Source organism: Embiotoca jacksoni, unplaced genomic scaffold (genome assembly GCF_022577435.1).
Source record: "Embiotoca jacksoni isolate LCO1_2020_lvr unplaced genomic scaffold, fEmbJac1.0.p SCAF_8, whole genome shotgun sequence".
NCBI lineage: Eukaryota > Metazoa > Chordata > Actinopteri > Embiotocidae > Embiotoca > Embiotoca jacksoni.
In genome coordinates this window covers 11,147,949-11,170,870 of record NW_027185436.1, presented here as the reverse complement: position 1 = coordinate 11,170,870, position 22,922 = coordinate 11,147,949, and the positions used below count along the sequence as shown (strand labels likewise).

The window sequence follows — 22,922 nt, the reverse complement described above, 5'->3', positions numbered from 1 at the left end:
GAGCGATATAAAGTAACAACAAATGGCACTAGTGACAGAGGAGGCACTGCAGCAAGTGAACGACTGACAGAGAAATGGCTGAACATGACACTGGATAAATAACCAGGAGTGGGAGAAAATTTCCCACAGATAATGAAATTATGCAGTGAAAATGTCTACCAATTTTCATACTCTCAGAGAACTAATTACAGAACTAAGAGAGAAAATGTCAGCTTCGTGACATCAAAGTGGGGATGCTGCCTACTCATTTTTCCCCTATTTGGGTCTTGTTGTTTTACCTAAGCTGCTTTTAGCTCCTAGCCCACAGCACATTGCTATTCTCCTAGATAAGGACCACAACTACACACACAGTTAAAGTAGAGGAATGGAAGCTTGTGTGTGCGCGCGCGCGCGTGCGTGCGCAAATGTACAACTGTGTGTAGTTCTTTGTATAGTGTGTGTTTGCGTGTCTTGTGTTTGTGTGCCACTGTAGCCACAAAACTTTAGGGTTGTAAAAAAAGGGTTTTTACCATGAAGGTGCATCCAAAATGTTCTCATTTAAATTTTGCCATGAGCCATAGCTCTCCAGGTGAGGCAATCACACTCAGAAGCACATATGTGTACGCAAAGTCCCCACTGTCGTAATAAAAATGATGATGGAGTGGAGTGAAATTACTAGTTAGAAGGCAATGTGTGTGTGTGTGTGTGTGTGCGTGTGTGTGCGTGTGTGTGTGTGTGTGCGTGCGTGTGCGTGTGTGTGTGTGTGTGTGTGTGTGTGTGTGTGCGTGCGTGTGTGTGTGTGTGTGTGTGTGTGTGTGTGTGTGCGCGTGTGTGTGTGTCTGTGTACGTGTATCTGAACTTTTAATATATGTCCATTGTGCTTGTGTCCAAGTGTGTATACGGGATAGAAAGAAAGAAAGGCTACCTCCTCTCTGTCCCCCCTGTGCTTGTAATCCTCTGTGTTTTGGTGACCTTGGCAATCTGGGTGACAAAACACTCTTGGTGTTCCTTTGATTGAGGCCATGAGTGGGCGTGAAGTTTGGACAGAGTGAAAAGATAGCAGAGGAGAGGGAGCAGGACAGAGTGGATAAAGTTCCTGGTGCCCTGTGGGCTAGCACTCTGTCTGTCTGTTTATTTCCTCCCGTCGCCCCGTCTGTCAGTATTTTTCCTGCCCATCATCGACCGTCCTCCATAGTTAGATTTGTGACAAATACTTTATAGTAAAGTTCTCAGAATCTGTCATGTGAGTTTTCACATAAAAATTATTATTTTTATTGGTGTAGTGATGCAGAACAATCAAAAAAGAAAAATAGAACTAACATAGAAGCCAGGTTGTAGATACATAGAATTGAAAATGTACACCATATAAAACAGTATATAAAATGATCCAGTGTAATAATAAAAAAAAAATGCTTATAACTCTGTTAATGTAACACTCTGTTAGATGTTACAGATTGAGATTTGATTAGGATACAGGAAGGATTAAAGTTTATAATAATGATTATGCATTTTTAGACAATATTTTTCAAGACTGTACTAGAAATGAATTGTATATTATCAAATGTATTACTTCAATGGGTTATATATTACATTATACAGCCTATCATTTATGTATTATTTAAATTAAGCTACCAGTGGCTTGACTGAGATTATAGGCACTCCTCTGTCTGTTTTATGTTTGCATGGTTTTGTTTATATTTAGTTGAATATTTAATGTTAATCCAGCTCCCTCTTTTGGGAGGCTACAGGCTTTCTGTACAGGTTTAAACTTGCATGAGGCACATATATGTTTTCAGTGGTGATACTAAGCCCATGAGGCCTTGACAGGTATATGTGTCAGGACTTTTTGTTTTTCTGTGGTTAAAGATGGACAGATACTGCATTTTTAATGATATAATACAATTTATTAACTTACACTACACGTTTTATTTGACGCTTCTGCACAACCACAACCTGTAATTTGTATGCTCACAATGTACACATCAAATGGCCAGCCATAACATTTATGAAAGTAATAACAGAAAAATGCAACATTATTTTTTAATTCTGCTATTAAAGAAAATTGGTGCCTGAAAAATATGGAGCTGCAGACATTTGTAAGATGCAAACAGTGAAATTAAGTTTTATATCACAGCAGTCACAGTTAATGTTCTAGTTTTTTTGCTGAAACCTATAGAATACTCCTCCTCAAATATACTGCAGTTCATTGGAGATCTTTTGACAGCTGTCATGAGGGAAATCAGACCGTGGAAGTGCCAAAACTCCAACACTGTCGACTAAGAATTTCTGACATGTGGGAAATCCAACCAATCATCTGAGAGCCAGATTCTTGATTGTTTAGGTAATTAATCAAGCATTGTAACCCCAAATCACTGTACTGTTTCTGCCTGCCTTAATGTGTCTGAGTAATCCCATAAAGGACAACGCCTATAAGTGAACAGATGTGAAAATACACTCAAAATGTATTCATCCATTTCAGTTGGGTGACATCTCCTGAAATGCTGTTGAATGCTCTCAGTATGTCCCTTCTCTTTATGTGCAGTGTTTATAATACTGTCTCATAAACTCAAGGCATATACAAACCAGGATGTTGTGGTTTTTTTTTTAAAGGACTCTTAATAGTTATTATAATGCCACTAATGGGAGTAAAGCTGCATTTTATAGCTCAGTGGGAGAAAAAAAAAAAGTTTTCTTTCCAGGTCACTGACTTGAAACACGGCAAGTATTGATGATCCAATAAAAAAGGACATTGTCTCATGTCATACACACTTAGTTTCGGCTGTTCTCTGGTGTGAATCACAGAACAATAATAAATGATTATGATTATGATTCTGTCCTTGCACATCATCTGAAGAAGTCAATAAATCAGGGACTGGTTAGGTAAAATAACAAACTGAATACTGACTATCATAGTTTGAACTTTTTCCCTTCTTTCCTTCTGCAGTGAGGGATGACGACGATTTCCTGAGTCTGAGTGAACTCCCAGAAACCTTCCCTTCTGATCCTCCGGAGCCCTTACCTCACTTCCTGTTCGAACCAGAGGAAGGCTACATTGTGAAGAATAAGCCTGTCAATCTCTACTGCAAAGCAACACCTGCCACACAGATTTACTTCAAGTGCAACAGCGAGTGGGTCCATCAGAAGGACCACACTGTGGAGGAGAGGGTTGACGAAAACTCAGGTGAGTGAAATCTACCTCGCACACAATCACAACCATACACGTACCCAACCAGCGGCTTACTTAAAGAGAAGTAGATAGTGGGCGTCAAACCTTTTTTGTTTTACAAGCCTCAAGACATTTTTGACAGAGAAATAAAAACCCAACTGCAGTTACATGTCAGTTTATACATAGGAGAACTATTTCTTAAAAGGAGCACAGTTCAACTCAAACAATAGCTGAGGAGTAAAATAGCTTTTTTGTGAGAACATAGCACGAATGCACGACTGATATTTGCACTTTATTGGTCAATGTCCAACACTGAAACATGAGAAAAAAACAAAGAAACATAAGAAAAAAACAAAAAAACATACAGAGGGTAAAGACAGATTATAATACACATTCAAGTGATACATATTTTATTTCTACAGCAGATGTTATTCCCCATACTTCATTTAGAACACCACCCTATGTTACCCAGTGAGCAGACAATTGGAAAGGTCTTTGAACATATAAAGTGTGCACATATTCTGGTACATTAAAATCAAGTCCCCTTCTCCTCTCTTATAAGTTAACCGCTTCACCTGCATAGTTTTATATGTCTGACCCTGAAGATATTTTGCTCTTTGTGATGTGGCCAAAATATTTTGTCTAACTGATGCTCTGTGAGCAAACAGGTTAAACCCATTACTCACATGTTTAGTTATTTGTGCAGAAAGGCAGGTCACACTGCCAGCGCTGTAGTGTGATGTTCACAGGACAGTTTAATAGGATCCACAATGTTGTACTGGACTCCAGCCAAAGTTCCACACTTGTCACTTGACAGCACACTTGGTAGTACTCTGCTGGCTAGGTAATGATGAATCATGCTGCTGCTTTGGCAGAAAGACAAAGACGTACACAAACTGGTTTCTTCGACTTAAGGTTGACATGAGCTCAGTTTATGGGTCTCCACCTGCTTGATAATGAGCCAAAGTCCCCAGAGCAAGTGATTAAACACAGGCTGAAAACAGTTTGAAAACTGTCGAATGAAATACAGCGGGATCAACAGTAGCACAAACCGGCATGTTGGTGGTTGAATTGCTCAGAGTTTTTCTCAAAGCAGGTGAGAGGAATGCATGCCAAGTACATATTTAAGATATTTTAAGAAGATTTGTAACATAATGCAGAGAGAGGGGCGACTGAGCAGTACAGTTTGAAGTTCCCTTGATTCAGCTGTCACACTTGAACAGTCAAGGCAAAGGAGAATAAATACAACAAAATAAAAATTCTAAAATAAATATGAGAGACGGGAGAAAACAGGTGCAGATATATGCATATATATGTATAGAAACGCACGTAGATGCAAACACAGTGGCAAAGAAAGTTTTGATAGAGTAGAAAATAATGTTATTGTATCTATGTGAGGATGCATATCATATAAGTTTCCAGATTCTCCACTTCTAACCTTTACTTTATTGTTTTCAGTGCAGTATAACTTGTTTTTGATATCTTAATATTTTTATACCTTTTTTATCTCTCGAATTGCTTCCTAATCTAATATTTGTGGGGGAAATGTTTTTGACTCAGAAAGTACAACCACCTGCAAATAATTTTACGTTGTATTTACCAGTAGCTGACTGTGAGAAAGATGTGAAGATCAAATTTAATCATCTGTTTTGTACGTACATGACATTTTTTTTCAGTGTTACTCAGTTTTTTATCTCCCATCTTCCCTCCTCTCTCTCTGTGTTCATTAATGACATCATGTGCAGCTGCTAGTCATTTGTTACTTTCCCATCATCCGTTCATTTGCTTGCTGCTGGGTTCCAAACAGTGTGTTATAAAGAGGAAATTCTGTTCAGTTAATGACCCATGGATTAAGGTACTCATGCTGTATAGTGTATAGTGATCAACACCATGAGGTATCACCCAGTCGGCCACGTGACTGCCAAAAAAAAAAATCATGAAACATCAAGTCGAGTTTGTTTTGACAGTTTCTGTAGGTGTTTTGCGGCCACATTAACCACTCTCAAAACTTAATTTTGTAACTTAATTTTAGAATTATCTTTCTGAGTGCTCTTGCCTGTAGAAATAATCCTCAGGCTGGGGTAAAACATGGATTTGGTTTTACAATTTTGAACTGCTCAAGATATCCTTCAATTCATGCTTAATTTATCTCATACACAGGCCTCATAATGTCACTTTAATAAAAAATGTATTGGCTGCCCGCTACTTTTACTGCTCCAGGACATTTAATCTCTCAAGCACACCATAATCCATACAGATATACACATAAAAATATGATGAATAAATAAATAAACATGGGACATTATGCAATATCGAGAGCTGTTGAGGTCTGGAGATGACTGGAACTGGAAAACTTTCCAGAAAAATGGCTCTTTATGTCACCATTTTCTTTGTTTATCTAAAATATAATTTTTAATAAACACATTTTGCTGAAACAGTGCTAATTTGTGTCTTTCTCTGAGTTCACAAACAAACAAATACAAACAATCAAATCTTTTTAATCTCATGCAAATCATTTAGGTCACTTTTGAACCCCAGACAACGACATTATAAAGACATTATAATTGCTAGATATATGTTATTCAACATAGTCGTAGTGAATCGCATAGAAATCAACTGCAGGGTCTGTGATCAGTGAATTCGCTGCGTGTGTGTGTGTGTGTATGTGTGTGTGTGTGTGTGTGTGTGTGTGTGTGTGTGTGTGTGCGTGCGTGCGTGCGTGCGTGCCTGCTCTGTTTATCTGTTTGTCTGTGAAAACCTGTACTGTGTAAGCTGTTTTCTTCTCTTTGTTTCCTGCTGTTTCATAGACACAGCTAGAAGCTATGACCCCCATACTGCTTTTATTGTCTGTCTTCTTGCTCCTGCTCTCGCCCTCTGTCCCATCCTCTCCCTTTTTTTTTTTTCCCTTTATTTTCTCTTCCTTTCTCTCTCCTCCATGCTGTTTTGCGCTTTACTCTAATTTCCACTGACTGAAATTGGAGCGAGAAGAGGCAGATAAAACCTGAGCTTGAGGAAGTAGGGGAGAGAAGTAGGGGATGATGGAGGGATGCTGATGGAGGGCGTCTATGAAAGGGATGGAAAGGCCAACAGATATCAGGGAGTCACACTGAGGAGAAAGATGATATGAATCCTGCTGTGCTCTTTCTCTTTCTGCTTCTCATATTTGAGCAGTTAAAGGGAAGTCAACATTAGTGCTGCATCCCAATGTTGTTTGATCTTGGATCAGGATAAAACAAAGTGGACATCTAACAGTTAGAGCATAAATGAAAATAGTTTGTGTCAAACTGCTTCGTGTGTGATGTTGTACTGTGATGTATTTAGAAGGTGAGTGATGTAAACACAGATGTTTCTTGTCATAGGATGAAAATGTACAGAGAAAACAAGGGTTTTTATGGCAGGGTTGTATTATAAGACAGCATAATGCATCAGATGGTGCAGAGCAACCATCATAAAGTAGATATGAAGAGGAGTCATGGTGCATGAAAGTACGATTGAAATTGTACCATATTATTTTAAGGTGAAGAAGACATAACGTAAGGAGCAGAGACAGAGGCACATAGCTTGGATGCATAGAGCCTAGGAACATTACTTGATATTTATTACAATTAACTGATGAAACTTCAAAGAATGCTTTTCTTAGGAGGCTGCACTAGCTCCCTCAGTTTGTCTCCATGCTGTATTTCCTTTCCATCCTTCTCTCTAACTAGCTTTTGCATAAATTTCACCAGGTGAAATCTATTCTGATATTTTTACATTTTTCGTAAAATTGACACCACTTAGAAGGTGTTGTGAGCAACATATCTTCTGCAAAATAAATACGAAATATAGCTATATGTGAGCTTCACAAGAGCTCAATACATTACTTTCTCACATGGAGCCTCATCTGGAGGGTGGGTGACCCAGGTGAAGGTCACATGTAAAGGTAGGGGGATAAGAGGGTGGGAAAGGGGCAGCAGGATGGCCTACGGGTTACAGAGGTCAGCTTCCACCTGAAGGGAACAGGTTTGATTCCCTAAGCAGCTCCACCGCCTGTCACAGTATCCTTGACAAACATATCTAACTCGACCCACTGCTGGATCCTCACCCCAGCCAATCCCTCCCTCCATCTCAGCCAAAGCAGGAAAGTAAAGAAACATTTCAAAAAACAAGTGCTTAAAAACTCCAGACACACACTCTAATAGAGTATCATTATCAGCAGTGGCATTTGCTAAAACATGCTTACAATATCACCATCTGAATTGATGTGACTGAAGGTGAGAACAAACATAATTTGTCTCGATTGCATATGTTATTGTGAAGGGCATTTCTGCAGTGTTTGCTTAACCAACGTGCGTACGACCTCAGTATATCTCCATTAGCCTTGAAGTGTGCTAATGACATATTGTGTACTTGGTTACTTACTTTGTCTCCATTAGCTAAAGTGTGAATGGTTATTAGTCGGCTAGCAACGACCTGTGACTCCACATCTACGCACACACGCGTACATTATTGGCACACACAGTATTGGCCTGGGTGATTTGTGACCTCTTTCCCTCCTTTGCTGCCATCTCACTTGTATTGATTTTTTTCTCGTCTTTGTCTTTCCTTTTTTCTCTTCCTCCTAATGTTTCTCTTCTCGTCTCTCTTCTTCATGGTGTTTCTGGCTCCACTCCCGTTCTTCTTTACGGCCCTTTTCTTTCGTTCTTTTCTCTGATACAAAGATTGATCTATTTCAATTATTAAAAAGCATCAACATTTGTAAAAGTTGGCCTGGCAGTGACACTGGATATATAAAACAGTTGTGTATTTGTCTGCATGAATGTGTACATGTGTTTTTGGCTAATTGTGTGTGTTTGCACTTGTTTGTGTGCTGTCCATAAATGATAAGACTTTTTTTTTAGGGAAATTGCCTGTGCATCAGATCTGTTCTTGTGAGTATGTTTATTTCAATGTTTGTTTGCCTGATTGTGTGTGTGTGTGTGTGTGTGTGTGTGTGTGTGTGTGTGTGCGTGTGCGTGTGCGTGTGCGTGTGTGTGTGTGTGCTGTCAATGGTGTGTACGTGTGTGTGTCTCTGGGAAATAATTTCTGTTTGGTTGCAGTTCCCTGTAGACTTTCGCTCATGTCCTGAAATGTCCTGGTTCATCGCCTCTTTAGAGCTGCTGAAGGACTCAAATATGCGCGCTCAATGAAATTCACATGTACACGTGCAAACACAGACACACACTGGGACTGTGACAATCTGTCACCATCAGAATGGAAGTCATTAGGAGGATGTACACATGCACACACGTACAGCATGTGTACATGCACACAATCTACTGTGTTTTGAGTGTTCAGTTGGTCACAAATTGGTGATTCTGTTCTGTCAATGTCCTCCATAATTATTCCCTCCAAAGAACTTTTGCTCTCTTCCTTTCTCACAACACCTCTCATCCTATTGTGATCTCATTTTTATTTATTTTTAATTGTTTGCCTTTTTGTCTCCATCTTTTATACTCTCTTATAATAATAATGCAATCATTCAGTTACAGTACAACACTTTCAGGTCATGCAATGTATCTTGTTCTCAGATCTTGAGCACAGGCTACGAAATGCATTTGTAAATGTTTAACTTCACTGATTAAGGTCTTGAATGGAATGACTGTGGTCTATCTTTTATGACAGCCATTATTGTTTGAATCCTATAATCTGTTTTACATGCTACCTTAAATCCTGGGTATCTTGTCCTAACAATAGTAGCAACAGATATTCCGTTGTTTGGTTTTTGATGATGATGATGATGAGGAAGGATATCTTAAAACGTCAGTATTCAGCTTTGAATACATCAGGGCCCATGTTCACGAAGATAGATTTTAACTTTGATCTACTTCAGATGGATGTCTGTATTTATTGCCCAAAGCTGTACTTAATAGGAATGAGCTGCCATGAATCTTGTTGAAGTAATACTTCAAACTAACAAACATTCCTGAGTAACAGTAACTGTGTCAGTTCACTCAGCTCCTATTACTCCAGCAGAAAATATCCCATGGATATTTAAATATCCTTGAAAACTTGAACATTATGCACTTGACAGAGGCATTTGTTGCAGGGCTGTTCCTGTTGTTGTTTCTACCCTGTGGATGTATCTATTGTGACCTCATGTCTTTGTTTTTTTGTCTGACTCTCTGCTTCTGTGGCACAGATGAAATAATAATAGCCACTGTTGACTTTGTCTGTATCCTCTGTTTCTTTTCCCTAAAGAACTGTCTGTTTGACCTGTCACTGATCACATTTAAACGCAGCAAAGCTTTAGAGTGCTTTTTCCCTTGCTCCCGTATCTCTTTCTTTTTCTAAACCATTTATCCTCAAAATGCCAAGATTTCATGTCTGTCCCTTACTCTTTGGCTTATTCTCTTCTGAATGTATTTCTCTCTGACTTTTTCTTTCAAATTGTTTCCTTTGATTCCAAGAAATTAAGACTGTACATTTTGTCTGAGCCATCTCAGTTTTTCTCTGTTTTCTTGAACTTTATATTGCTGTCAAAACATATATAGAGAGAGGGGAATGGAAAAGAAAAATCAAACAGAAAATGGACAAACAGTCTGAGTAGGTTTAACAGCTAGGGAAACAGGGAAATGGCAGGAAACACATATTTTGGCTTCTAAGTGATGACACAGGCACCAGAGAGCTCTGTTTCCAATGAACAAGTCTGTTGGTTGAAGTTGAACAATTATGTGTCGTACATACACATTTTTAGTCAATGAAATTGATTGCCATAATGACTATGTAACAACAAATATATGGTTGTAATTTTTTCTAATTAATCCAGTTAATTATAACAAGCTCATTCATTTGATTGACATTTATAAAAACAAAATAATAATTCTGGTGTAAATCCATTTTTAGTAAACATGCTTTTCGGCTGTCCTTGTCACTTCAATAAAAGAGCAGCTTATCATTTACGCTCCAAAATATTTCTACAGGTTTGATAATGAATTTGAAAAAAATTCACTCTATAAGCTTCTGATTACGCATTACAATAATTTCAGCTCTGACAAATAGTTACAGCCTTTGTAAGCAGAGTTCTGTCTAAACAAAGTTGCTCAGATTGGTGTATTGTGTATTTAATTGTTTTCTTTTTATTATCAGGGTCTTATCTACGTAGTTTTTGCCTTGAAGTTCACCAAGTAGTTTAATCATACAGATAAATGGATGTGGCAATTCCACTGACAGTGGAGTTATAGCGAGCAGCATGAGCTTACAGATTTGACCCAGGCCATGTTTAATAAAAAATAAAATGAATAACTGCCTCTTTATTATCTAGACATTTCTGTTGAACTGTAAACATAGTTTTTTTTTCAGAGCGTCTCTCTGTTTTATATGTATTGACAAAAACATACGGTTGTCTAAACTATGCTTGAATAATTGCGTCATTCTCATCACATGTATTAAGTGGTACAGTACAAGTTTGCAGTACAACAAGCAGCTGTACAGTACATACCCCTCATAGTTAAAACAATTATATTTATTTATGTCTATAATCCAGACCTGACAAAGCAAATTCACCCACTCTTGTACTTTCACTCTATAGCTGACAAGTAAACTTTGTTATAAGAATTGACAGTGTACGACTAAGATAAATATTCTGCAGGGTTTGTGCGCAGTTGTGTGATTGATAGAAATGTTTGTGACAGTATCCACTTGTCTTGATACTTGTCTTCCATTTTTCATCTACTTCTTTCCCCTCACCTCCCTCAGCTGACAGCAGTGGTTTTGTTGATGTGATGTTCTGTCATGCTACAGAGACCCAAAATTCGACGCTTGTCTCCTCATAACAGATTGATGTGAATGTTGTGAGCACTGTATGTAAACAAAATAAGACACTGCGTGATGTGGGACTTTTTAAGCCTCAGGTAATTCACTCACTTTTTGCCCAGCAACTCTTCCTTTCCGAGCTTTGCATTTGCCAACAACGGAAACAACTGGTGCCGTTTCAGTTTCAACAGCACATCTCCAGAACCAGTGACGTCTGTCTTTATCTTCTTTCTCTATTCTCACTTTTTTGACGTTTTCTTTATTGGCATGACACTCAAGGAAAACAAGGGATCTTTTTTCATGCAGGATGTAGATCGGTATGAATGTGTGATCTACTGCACATTTGTGGTGTCAAAAGTTTGGCAGTTTGGTACTTATTTTTTTTGTGTTATACATTTTCACGCTTACTTTTAGTCCCCAGCTGACCTGAAAACACACTGATGACATTATGGGATGAAACGTTATCCATTGTGTCCCTTCCAGCACATTAGTCATTTATGTCAGCCATTTATCAGATAAGTTCATGTTGGATCAATAAGCGAACATAGCTGTAATAATTTATTTGTTTGCGAAATTGCAGGTACCCTGCTTTGGTTTTGATTTTTTAGTCAGAGCTGATAGAGTTTTTTCTTGTCTGAATTTCAGAAGAAGTTGCCACCACTAGGTTTATATTTATTTATGTTTAGGCTTTAGTGAGATTTTGCAATCCACTATTTTATATTTTACAATGTATATTAAAAAAAATGGGCCTCGTCATGCAGATGGCCGCCCACCTCTGAGCCTGGTTCCATTTGAGGTTTTTCCTTCCCACTATTGCAAGCTTTTTTTTCTGTTAAAGGGGAGTTTTTCCTCCCAGCTGTGGGAGTTGTTGAATTGTTAGGGTTTCTTTGTATAATTTTGTAAAGTTCTATACTATGACTTTACTATGTAAAATATTCCATAGTAAGATATTAGGCTGTAAAGAGGTTGTGTCACAGTAGGTTGCCACTTGTTTTAAATACATGGGTGATATCATTTGATATCTCTGCAATGCTTTTAAAGTAGCCCCTTTTTGAAAAAAATTCGGAATTTAAGTGACTACTTAAGTGCATGTGGATTCATTTGTAAAACCATTACCTTTTCAATTTCGATCTTCCGTCCAGACCAACCTGCCAGGGCCAGACTGGTGTATCTTTTTTGCTTCAGCCTCACTACAAAATTGAACACATTTCATCATTACACCATTGATTCTACACGCTGTTAAGAATGCAGCTCCTCAAAATGCTCTCACTATATGTCCTGTTTTTTGTTGTTGTTGTTTTTCCTTCTTTATCTGTTTTCTTTTCCCTACAATCCCCTCTGCTCTATTTTTTCCCTCTAACTAATATGTTTTCCTTCTTACTGCAACAACACGTCCTGGCTTTGCCCTTATTTATCCAACTCTATCTTTTACGTAGTAATCCAGGGGCTGCCTTGTTGCAATCACAAAAGGTGTATCACCTCACCAAATAAAATCAGTTTATGGCCATAGGGATGCACTGTGAATCTCACTTACTTGCATAACTAGATTATTAATAAGAGTGTGACTAAAAGTACCCCACTACAACATCACTTAATACTGGGTACATTGGTAGCATCAATTCAGTACAAATAAGTATTTTTCTTTCTTTAAAAAATGCACAAAATATGTGTAAGATTAATGCTGCAGATGAGTCCACATTTATTTTGCATTATAGTATAAATACATCTCTGGACACCTAAAAATTATTTCCATGTGTTGGGGCTTTTTGATAAGCTTTGAGTGCAAAGGTTTTTAGTATTTCGATTGATAACAGTGATACAAAAGCTTTATATATGTATATGTTCTCAATTCAATTGTCTTGAAGAGAAGCTGAATCCCTATATCTTACTGAGTCGTCAAATCCCATGGTCCCTTTTATGAACCATCCCATGAGTTCTTTGCATTCGTTTGAGTCCATTTGCCATAACTAGCTGTCTGGCTCATTTAAACCATTCACTTCAATTGCTTTACCTTCCTCATTACTTTGGCAGTAGCATTCTCAATGGCCTCCACCTCCTCCCTTTTGCCCTTCTTATACTCACTGATTTTTTTTTTCCTTTGGCACATTGCAACTGCCTGCCTACTAGTTGTCTCAGCTTTAGCCATGGTTTTCTTGCTTGTTATAATTGCCTCTTTAGCCACCATTATTTTAGCCCCTGCCTCTCTTTCTGTACTCCCCTGCTCTTTCATTTAAATCTGTAAAGCCATATCAATCTCCCTTGTTTGCTTGTTTGCTCGAGCACCAATATTCACACTGTTTTTCACGCTGTCTTTGCTCTTTGCCCTCATGTGTTCTTCCCCTCACTCACTGTGATCCCTTGCTGTGCCTTCCACTAAACTTTTTACTTTCTCCCCTACTTTCCACTTGGCTCTCTGTGCCATCCGTGGCCTTGCATTTCCTTATCATCTAAGGTCCCCTTTTACTCTCCACATCTTCCATCACCATGTCCCATCTTATCAATGTTTCTTCTTTCCCAACTGAAAAGCCATGTCTCCCCATCGTCCAGCTAGCTTCCTTGAAAGCCTGGTTGGACTTGGTTACTCTTTACCCTCATGGGTTTCTATTTAATTCTCTTGCCAGCCATTAATGGCCTCAAGTCCACCACAATCCGGTACATTGGATTTCGCTTTTTGCCTTCCTCTCAGTCCCCTTTGCCTCCATGCTAGCTTGCTTACAATAACTGCCTCTCTAGTGGCAAGAACTTACTGACTGAGAGTCTTCATAAGTAATAGGCCCAAGTCAGATTTGTGGAGCCCCAAAGAGATGGTTTCTTGGGTCTTTGTAACACCGCTGAACCTGAAATAAACTGCCTAGATCTTTTCTCGTAGCATTTTTCCCATCTGCTCCCCATTCCCCACATTCTCCTGCTTAAATCTGTTTTTATCTCCTTTCCCTTTTCCTTTCCGTTTCACATTTTATTGCCCTCTCCCACCTCTTATTCTGTCATCCTGTCTCCTCCTCTCACTGTGCCTCTGTCATGTTGCTCTCCATTAATTACCAGTCTACCGTTTCTCTCATTTCCCTCTCCTCTTTCTTTACAGTCTGCGAGTTTAACCTTTCTTCTTCCTTTAATCAATCCCACCTTGATACCTAATCCTATTTTTTTTTTCTTCAATATTCCTTTCTTTGTCATGCATTTCCTCAATTTTCCCAGTGGCTCTGATTTCTTGATTTTGCTCCTGTGTTCTTCCTTTACCTCTCCTGTGTCACACATATTTTGATCCAGACTTTATCCCTTGCTCCTCATTTCCTATTTTCCTCTACAGTCCTTCTTTATCTGTTCTCAGTCAAAGTCCTATCAGTAGGGTGCAGCTATTTAAACCTTGCAGCTATTTAAACCTCACATATTCTTCACAAGAAAGCTGCTTCCAAAACACCACAGAAAAGGGGGGCTTGAAGGGTGGAGGGAAAAATGGTAGAAGTGCAAAGGAACAATCTCAGAAAGTTTACATTAAATCCAGAGTGAATCAGTAAAATGACGTGGCTTTGTAAACACCAGCCGACATTGAATGATTATCCTCTGCCTATATTTACTTGCTAAGATATGTACTGTGTACTGCTTTGAATTTTGCTTCTTAAACTAACACAAAGCCGTATCACATGAAAAGACGCTTGAATAGACTTTCGTGTACTATTTCTTCAGTATCAGTGGCTCACCAAAAAACTGGAAATGTGACTCACCATTTGAGCAAGCTGTTTTTCTCTTGTTTGATTTGAAATAGCAGCTGATACTATAAATGATGCAACAGTACTTTTCTTTTTTTTTTTTTTCTGCAGGTCTGGTGGTAAGAGAAGCTAGTATAGAAATAACACGGCAACAAGTCGAAGAGCTGTTCGGTCCTGAAGATTACTGGTGTCAGTGCGTGGCCTGGAGCTCCGCTGGAACTACCAAAAGCCGCAAGGCGCACGTCCGCATTGCATGTGAGTACACTTCTGAAAGCACGTATACAAGCTACTGTTTCCACATGAGCAAGTATACAAGCATCAAAGAGGCAATTGTTACTATACTTACAAATGCTTTACTCATGTACATAGAGATAGGCAACATCATAACTGATTAAAATCTTCTTCATATTTTTTTCCAACCTAGTAGAAAATATTTAAGTTTGCAAATAAACACACGCAGACAATAACGTGTACAGATAGATATCATCTCCACTCTGTTGGGTCCAATCTCATGAAAAGAGCCTTGTGTGAAAGTAGACTAGAAGATGGGCAAAGCTGACAGAATAAAAGTATGATTTTACAGAATGCAAATAGAAGCTTCACCACTGATGTGTGACTTATTATAACACTCTATTACAAGTGCAGAGGTGTACAGAAAAATTACAGTACACATTTACTCAACTGTACACACACTATGCTTTCACACATACAAACACACTTACAGTCTGCTGAAAATATATATATATTTTTAAAATAACACTCCTAAATCAAGTACTTTAAAACATTCCAATGTATCATAGAGCATTTAGTAAAATGTGCTTTGTATTGTACATAAGTTGATTGTTTTTTACATTTGGTACAGTAGCTTTTATTATTTAAGTGGCAGATACTTTGTCAACAGAAGAATAACTAGAGTATCTGTTTACTGCATTGCCAAAGTAACATAGTTTTAATAAAGAAGTCAATCATCTGCCCTCTTCCATGTGCAGTTCTGGTTTTATGCTGCACATGGCTGTAGTTCTCTAAACAGCTGGAGACAGTAAAAGGACTTTGTTACCTTGCTGTGAAGTTGGAGGTGTGCGGTCTGACCTATTGCCCCTTGCAATATTTAAAACTGACCTTTGTGACAGAAAGAACCTGAAAATAAAAACCTTTAAAAAAATGTACACTGATTGATGCATGTCAAGGAACTTTTCCAAGCAGAGCAGCTCAATAACTTCAGTTGACTACCAGTAGCTTCCTGTTATGGTCTGGTGATGAATTTAATAAGACAACTGGGAGTTTGACTGTAAGGTCACCAGAAGAACACAGGCCAGACTAAGCTGGACTTGACATCACTTTAGCAGACAGTGTTACCATGTTACAATGCACACACAGTGCTCACATTGGGTAATCATTTCAGGATTATTGTACCCCAGCAGCAGTTCAGAGGAAAGAAAATGTTGAAATGTGTTGTGACTGATGGCCACTTGACAGTTCTGCAGCAACTCAGAGACAAGGAGATAGAGATGTTTATTTGAAATCATCCAAATAACCTTGTTTGTTCTTTCAACATAAGCCTCATATAACACTTCCTTCAAACCCCTTTTACTGAGAACTGAACCCACAACAGTAGTTTTCCAAGCATCATTGCTCTGGTCAATGCAGCCATATAAGACAACTGGGACTTGTGTGAGTGCTCAGGTTATAGAAAGGTCAAACAAAAAAGAAATCCCAATAACAAAATCGACTCCACCTCTCCGGTTTACCAGGCTTACTCTGACAGTTTGGATCTGCTTGAGTGCACTCTCAAAAGGACAACTGGGGACTTTGACAGAGTCCATTCAGCAGACGCACAGAATGAACTGCACGCGTCCCCTTATGTCGTATTTCAACAGACAGTATCACTCTAACAGACATGCACCCTGGAAGCGTTGTTCTCCCAGGTTGGTCTTATTTGCGCTGTAGATGGAAATCCATCATGTTGACCCTTGGGTTTCACCTCAGGTTATTTCATTTGGCTGTAAATATGTCTCACATTTTCACTTTTGCAGTGCTAAGTTGCTTTGTTTATGTATTCACATTATGTCTAGCTGACATGTATTTAGATATTTATTACTGTACTTGCATTTTGAAGGAAGTTAACAGTTTACATTTTCAGTCAAGGTTAATAAAACACAGAACAAATACAAATACATATATAATTTAAAAGATATACTCTCATTTCATATGTTACATTACATTGACAAGCCCAGAAATTACATATGGGAATGGGTACACACTAGTTAAGTTATTTTTGTTATTTGGACTGTAGAAGATTGTTTAAATATGGAAAATGTACAATAATTAGTAAATTTGTTGAGGAATTTGGTGACTCAAGCTTACAAAATGTACATTACAGTGTATGATCACAGTAGTGTGGTAGTACCACATCAATATATTTCTCAGTTAATTTGGCCTGTCAGCTTTAAAGCCTGTTTGAATTTAGAGGAGCACCCTGACTCTTTGCAGTGTTTTGGTATGTGAGGATGTTTTTCTGTCTGTCAGCAGAGAGTTAGTGACACAGTCAGAAATATCCATCTAAGCTCCGCTAATAACATCCTCAAATGGAATGGACCCTCCTTGGGGAGCAATGAGAGCTGGGTAATGTGCTGTTTTTGGCTTATGTTGGAGCTTGATAGATGCTGGGAAACATATGCAGGGAAGTGTATGTATACAGGCTTCTTAGACTAACAGAAGCAAACACATGAATGTAGGGACCAACAGCACAGAAATGCACACAGAGCATTGTTCAGTGACGTAGCTTATCAGCAGGGAATGACGGTATGGAGGACATTGGAGATGCATACATTTGTGTATGAACATAAAGTGTGTGCCTCCCTCACACCGAACACACACTTAGAGGATCTCTGCCATCAACATTATCATTTACTATCAGCTTCTAGCTACATCACCACACCTCGTTTCACCTTTTCGACTTGTGTTTTGTTTTGTGTTTCTATTATTGACTCTGTCTAATTGATTATTATATGATTACCACTGTAAATAGCTGAATAACTTTCCAAAATCCTCTATTTATGCTGCTATCACTTATGATACCATACTACTGAAATTACTTCACTGAGAAGCTCAAATAATTCTCTGTCCGGTATTATTTACGCATAGTATTATGGACTGTTTAAGGACTAGCCCGTTTTTACAGCCAGTGTTCTACACAAAATCACATTGTCACACTAAATATAAAGACAAAAGCTTCTACACCGAATCCAAAGCAAACTACAGCAGCATGCTAATTTTCCTGGATCATTTCTCCCATTTTATCAATCAATCTTCACATGCAGGATAAATAGCTGCACAATTGTGAAGGCTTGAAGGGTCAACGGGAAGAAAAAGGTCATATACATCCTGCCTTTTCTTTTTTGTTGCTCTTTCTCTTTCATTTTTATCTTTCTTTTCTCCACATTTTCTTCTGACTTTATCTGTCCCCCTGTCCTTCACTTTCTCTCTCACTGTTATAACAGTGATTTTTCTCTTAACCAGATCTGATCACACTCAGCCCCCTCTTGCGATAACCTTTTACTTCAAATCGACCCAACCTCCTGACCTACCCTGCTTTCGTCTCCTATTTGGATCTACTGTTGTGATTAAAATGCTTCCTGGCAGCTGGAGCTTGCTGAGCAAAGTGTCTTTCCTACTGCACCAATGCAATAGCAAGTCAGCATTTCTCCTCCGCATTCCCTTTCTTGCTCATTTTCTTCCCCAATGTTTTCACCTTTTGTTCTCACTTTCTGAGAATGCGCTCTTCAGGTGCTCATTGTTTCATTCTGTCACTCATGCTCTTCTTTTCCTCCTCCATCTTTCTTATTCTCCTGCATTTTCAGGCAGTTTTAATAACTACGGAATTAATGCTTCAAGACTCTAACTAAATATGCAGTTTATAGCTCGATAATAGCGATCAGTGTTGTGGCTGTAAAAGTGTCAAATGAACAACCAAAGACATTAAATCTCTCACTGATTTGTTCGATTCTCTGAGCAGAACACAGACATTTATTTTGTGGGTGGCACTGGTTACTTCAAGTTTATAAAGCAGATGAGACACTCACATTCACACACTCAGTCATGCATAACATTGCAGGCACGTACACAAGGGTGAGCACAACACAGACGCGTACATACACATGAATGTGCATGCATTGTCAGTCATGCTCTTTGGCCCTGCAGCTATCAGGTCAAGCACTTCTCCTTCAATGGATTAGCAATATGTCAAGGTCACACACACACGCATGCACACAGACCTACACAGAGCTATATGCACACACAAACACCCAGACACACACACATTTTAGATGATGGCAATTTGTTCTGCCACCTTCCACTGAGACATGCGTGTGCATAGCAATCAGGAGTCCAGACACTCAGGGGCACAGGAACACAAGCAGCTACTTGTGTCAACTGGAAAATGCCTGTTAGTGAATTTCATATGTTGTGTTTATGATGCAAATGTCTCAGCTGCATGCATTTAGGTTTTCCATCAATCATGGCTGAATTAAACCCAAGAAAACAAGTCTCAACAGTGATTTCTTGTGTTAGAGTTGAAGCATTTATTGGACGCTCTCTTCTCTACATTCACTTCGGCTTAAACCTCCATTAGATCGAATCACTCGTAACCCAGCAACTGGAACTAACTGCAGTGGGTTAGCCAACGTCGTTGGTATGACATTTTCTCAGCAACAGCCACAACCACAGTCTGATATTTGACCTTTTTAGCATAAAACGTCATGTTACAGTAGCTTTTTTAGTAATGCACATTCAAACACTGATTCCCATGGTGTATAAATATGCTTGCCTTATATCCAACTACTTTCACCCTGACACTTTCACAAACACTTTCAGTGGAAAACCCGTCTGTTTTTTTTTTCTCTGGATGATATCATGGAGAGAGTCTTGGTTTGGCTTTCAGAGTGACCTCATGGTGGTCGCAAACACTGAATAAACATTTTCACAGTGAGAATCCATGGAGTGTGTGTATGTGTGTGGAAGTGCGGTTATGATGTTTCACCATTGCTGTAAGCCACTGAGCTTTTTCCCAGATGTCAAGGACTGCTTCAGGGTACTCTTATGCGTTAGAGTGGTAGACCACAGTGTTGATTTACTCACACAGAGCTCACTCACTTGCTTTCTAAAATGTCCAAGTGTGGGAAAAATAACATATGTGTATCTACATGATACCATATGTTTACTTATTTTTTTACTGTTATATTCTTTAACATCAGTGTTTTTAAGGAGAAATCAAGGCAGCACTCACATGGCAGCAGAAGGTGTCCCTGAGATGTGTCATGAAAACCATATACAATTTAGAAATCAAATGTTAGAACAAAACAAAATATTTGTTGCAACAAGTTTAGTTTTACATGTATTAAGTTTAAAAGTAGCAGAGCACATTTATTTTTTTTATTTTTGGGGGGGAAATATCTACATGTATCTCCATGTTAATTCTTTCACTCTTTTAACCAAAATGTTGGCTCATCTAAAGAACTAAAGAGAAAAGTTTCATTCAATGCAACTCCAAAACATACATCTTGTTTGTCATTTACAGAACCTACTGGAGGCAGACAAGCCTTTGAGCCTTTTTTTTTTTTCCAATCTAATGAGTCATTTTACAAACCAAGGATCCAGAGGAAGTGTTGTGCTCCAGAGTGCTGGTGCTATGTCAGCCAACTAAGTTGTTTACTTGTTCAAAACCTGACTGTGGATGGAAAGACCTTGTCTGATGTCTAGAGCTGATCACAGGTTGTGAAGTGTTGAAATGACAGGGTGGCGACTTCAGTGAAAGAACTGGTCTGGAGTGGAAAGAGACTCTCTAAAGTCACTTACTGAAAATGACTCCCTATATAGCCACACTGAAAATGACTCTGAAACTCAAGGTCACAGTCTACTTTCATTTCTTAAATTTGTTCTGATATTTTAGAGCTTTATTGGCCTTTTGGGTGGTGCTTATGGGTGTCCAAAGTTTGAAGCGGTGCCTGGTCATTCACGTGTACGGTAACACTTAATACTAATATGACTGGTGATGATTATTATAATTCCTTGTAAAGAATGTAGTCGAAATGTATAAATTTAAGTCAGATAAAATATCTATTTAAATGTTGCTAAGTTTTTTAAGCAGGTTTAAGAAAACATGTTTTATGATGATAATGATGTTATATGATAGCCCTATTAAATTAAGAACACATTTAGACTATTTAATGAAGTGAATTAACTTGTCTTTTGTATACGCTAGTTGAAAAACATAATGTCGAGAACTACACAGACAACTACAGTCAGGCCATGCAACTGATTAGAACTTGAAAACATGTATCATCCTTCCTCCTTATAGCCATTTGAGAGTTAACAATAATTAAATGATAGAATTAACACTGAAATAAAATACTCCCAACACAGAAATGTATAGACAATGTGAAGCAGTGATTTCACCACACAACGCTATATTGCCAGGCAACACAGTGGTTGCCCAATGGTGCATTAACTCATTCAGTATGTACAGAGATCACATCAAGAGATACAAAAAGAAAAGAAAAGAAAGTTTCACTTTATTATTATGACATACACTCACCGGCCACTTTATTAGATACACCTGTTTAACTGCTCGTTAACGCAAATATCTAATCAGCCAATCACATGGCAGCAACTCAATGCATTTAGACATGTAGACATGGTCAAGACGACCTGTTGAAGTTCAAACCGAGCATCAGAATGGGGAAGAAAGGTGATTTAAGTGACTTCGAGCGTGCCATGGTTGTTGGAGCCAGACGAGCTGGTCTGAGTATTTCACAAACTGCTGATCTACTGGGATTTTCACGCACAACCATCTCTGGGGTTTACAGAGAACGGTCAGAAAAAAAAGAAAATATCCAGTGAGCGGCAGTTCTCTGGGCGAAAATGCCTTGTTGATGCCAGAGGTCAGATGAGAATGGCCAGACTGGATCAAGATGATAGAAAGGCAACAGTAACTCAAATAACCACTCGTTACAACCAAGTTATGCAGAAAACCATCTCTGAATGCGCAACACGTGGAACCTTGAAGCAGATGGGCTCCAGCAGCAGAAGACCACCGGGTGCCACTCCTGTCAGCTAAGAGCAGGAAACTGAGGCTACAATTCGCACTGGCTCACCAAGATTGGACAATAGAAGATTGGAAAAATGTTGCCAGGTCTGATGAGTCTCGATTTCTGCTGCGACATTCAGATGCTAGGGTCAGAATTTGGCGTAAACAAAATGATAGCATGGATCCATCCTGCCTGTATCAACGGTTCAGGCTGGTGGTGGTGGTGTAATGGTGTGGGGGATATTTTTTTGGCACACTTTGGGCCCATTAGTACCAATTGAGCATCGTTTAAACGCCACAGCCTACCTGAGTATTGTTGCTGACCGTGTCCATCCCTTTATGACCACCGTGTACCCATCTTCTGATGGCTACTTCCAGCAAGATAACGCGCCATGTCACAAAGCTCAAATCATCTCAAACTGGTGTCTTGAACATGACAATGAGTTCACTGGACTCCAATGGCCTCCACAGTCACCAGATTTCAATCCCATAGAACCTTTGAGATGTGGTGGAACGGGAGATTTGCATCACGGATGTGCAGCCGACAAATCTGCAGCAACTGCATGATGCTATCATGTCAATATGGACCAAAATCTCTGAAGAATGTTTCCAGCACCTTGTTGAATCTACGCCACTAAGAATTAAGGCAGTTCTGAATGCAAAAGGGGGTCCAACCCGGTACTAGTAAGGTGTACCTAATAAAGTGGCCGGTGAGTGTATAATCTCCCCTCTACTTTATCACTTACATCATTTAGTTTTTCTTCCAGGTCAGAGGTCTGATTTTTTTTTTCTTTCTTTTACAGTGCATGTCATTGTGTTGGAAATTGGATGTCCAAATTATTCTCATTGAGACCGATGGAGACTACTTTCCCCTTCTCTTCCCAAGCATCTCACATTGCTCTTTATTGCTTGAGCAGCTGCATCAGGGGAAACCGTTATGATTTGGCATGGGCAGCATGCAGGCAGAGGCACCCATTTTGGATAATTGCTCTGAAATGTGCTTATGTAGTGGAGCCTGAGGCAACAACTAACCACAAACATAATAACAGTTTCAGTTGAGCAATGGAATAAGACGTTTTAGATTGAGAGGGAAGGAGGCAGAGAGAGACAGAAGGAAGGAGATGAAGAGAAATGCAAAGAGGACTTTATTCAAGAAGAGGTCATTTTTGAATAGATGCTGACACTGCTGTATTGTACATATAAGAGAGTTCAC

General features: G+C 38.9%; 1 protein-coding gene across 2 annotated transcripts in view; it reads left to right on the top strand.

Moving 5' to 3' along the window:
• The window catches only part of LOC138192028 (netrin receptor UNC5C-like), a 188,402-nt gene that overhangs the window by 93,464 nt on the left and 72,016 nt on the right, over positions 1 to 22,922 (top strand). For both annotated transcript variants that reach the window (XM_069139185.1, XM_069139184.1), the window contains exons 2-3: positions 2,924 to 3,160; positions 14,737 to 14,880. In XM_069139185.1, coding sequence (XP_068995286.1) covers positions 2,924 to 3,160; positions 14,737 to 14,880 — 381 coding nt within the window. The remainder of the gene's footprint in view (positions 1 to 2,923; positions 3,161 to 14,736; positions 14,881 to 22,922) is intronic.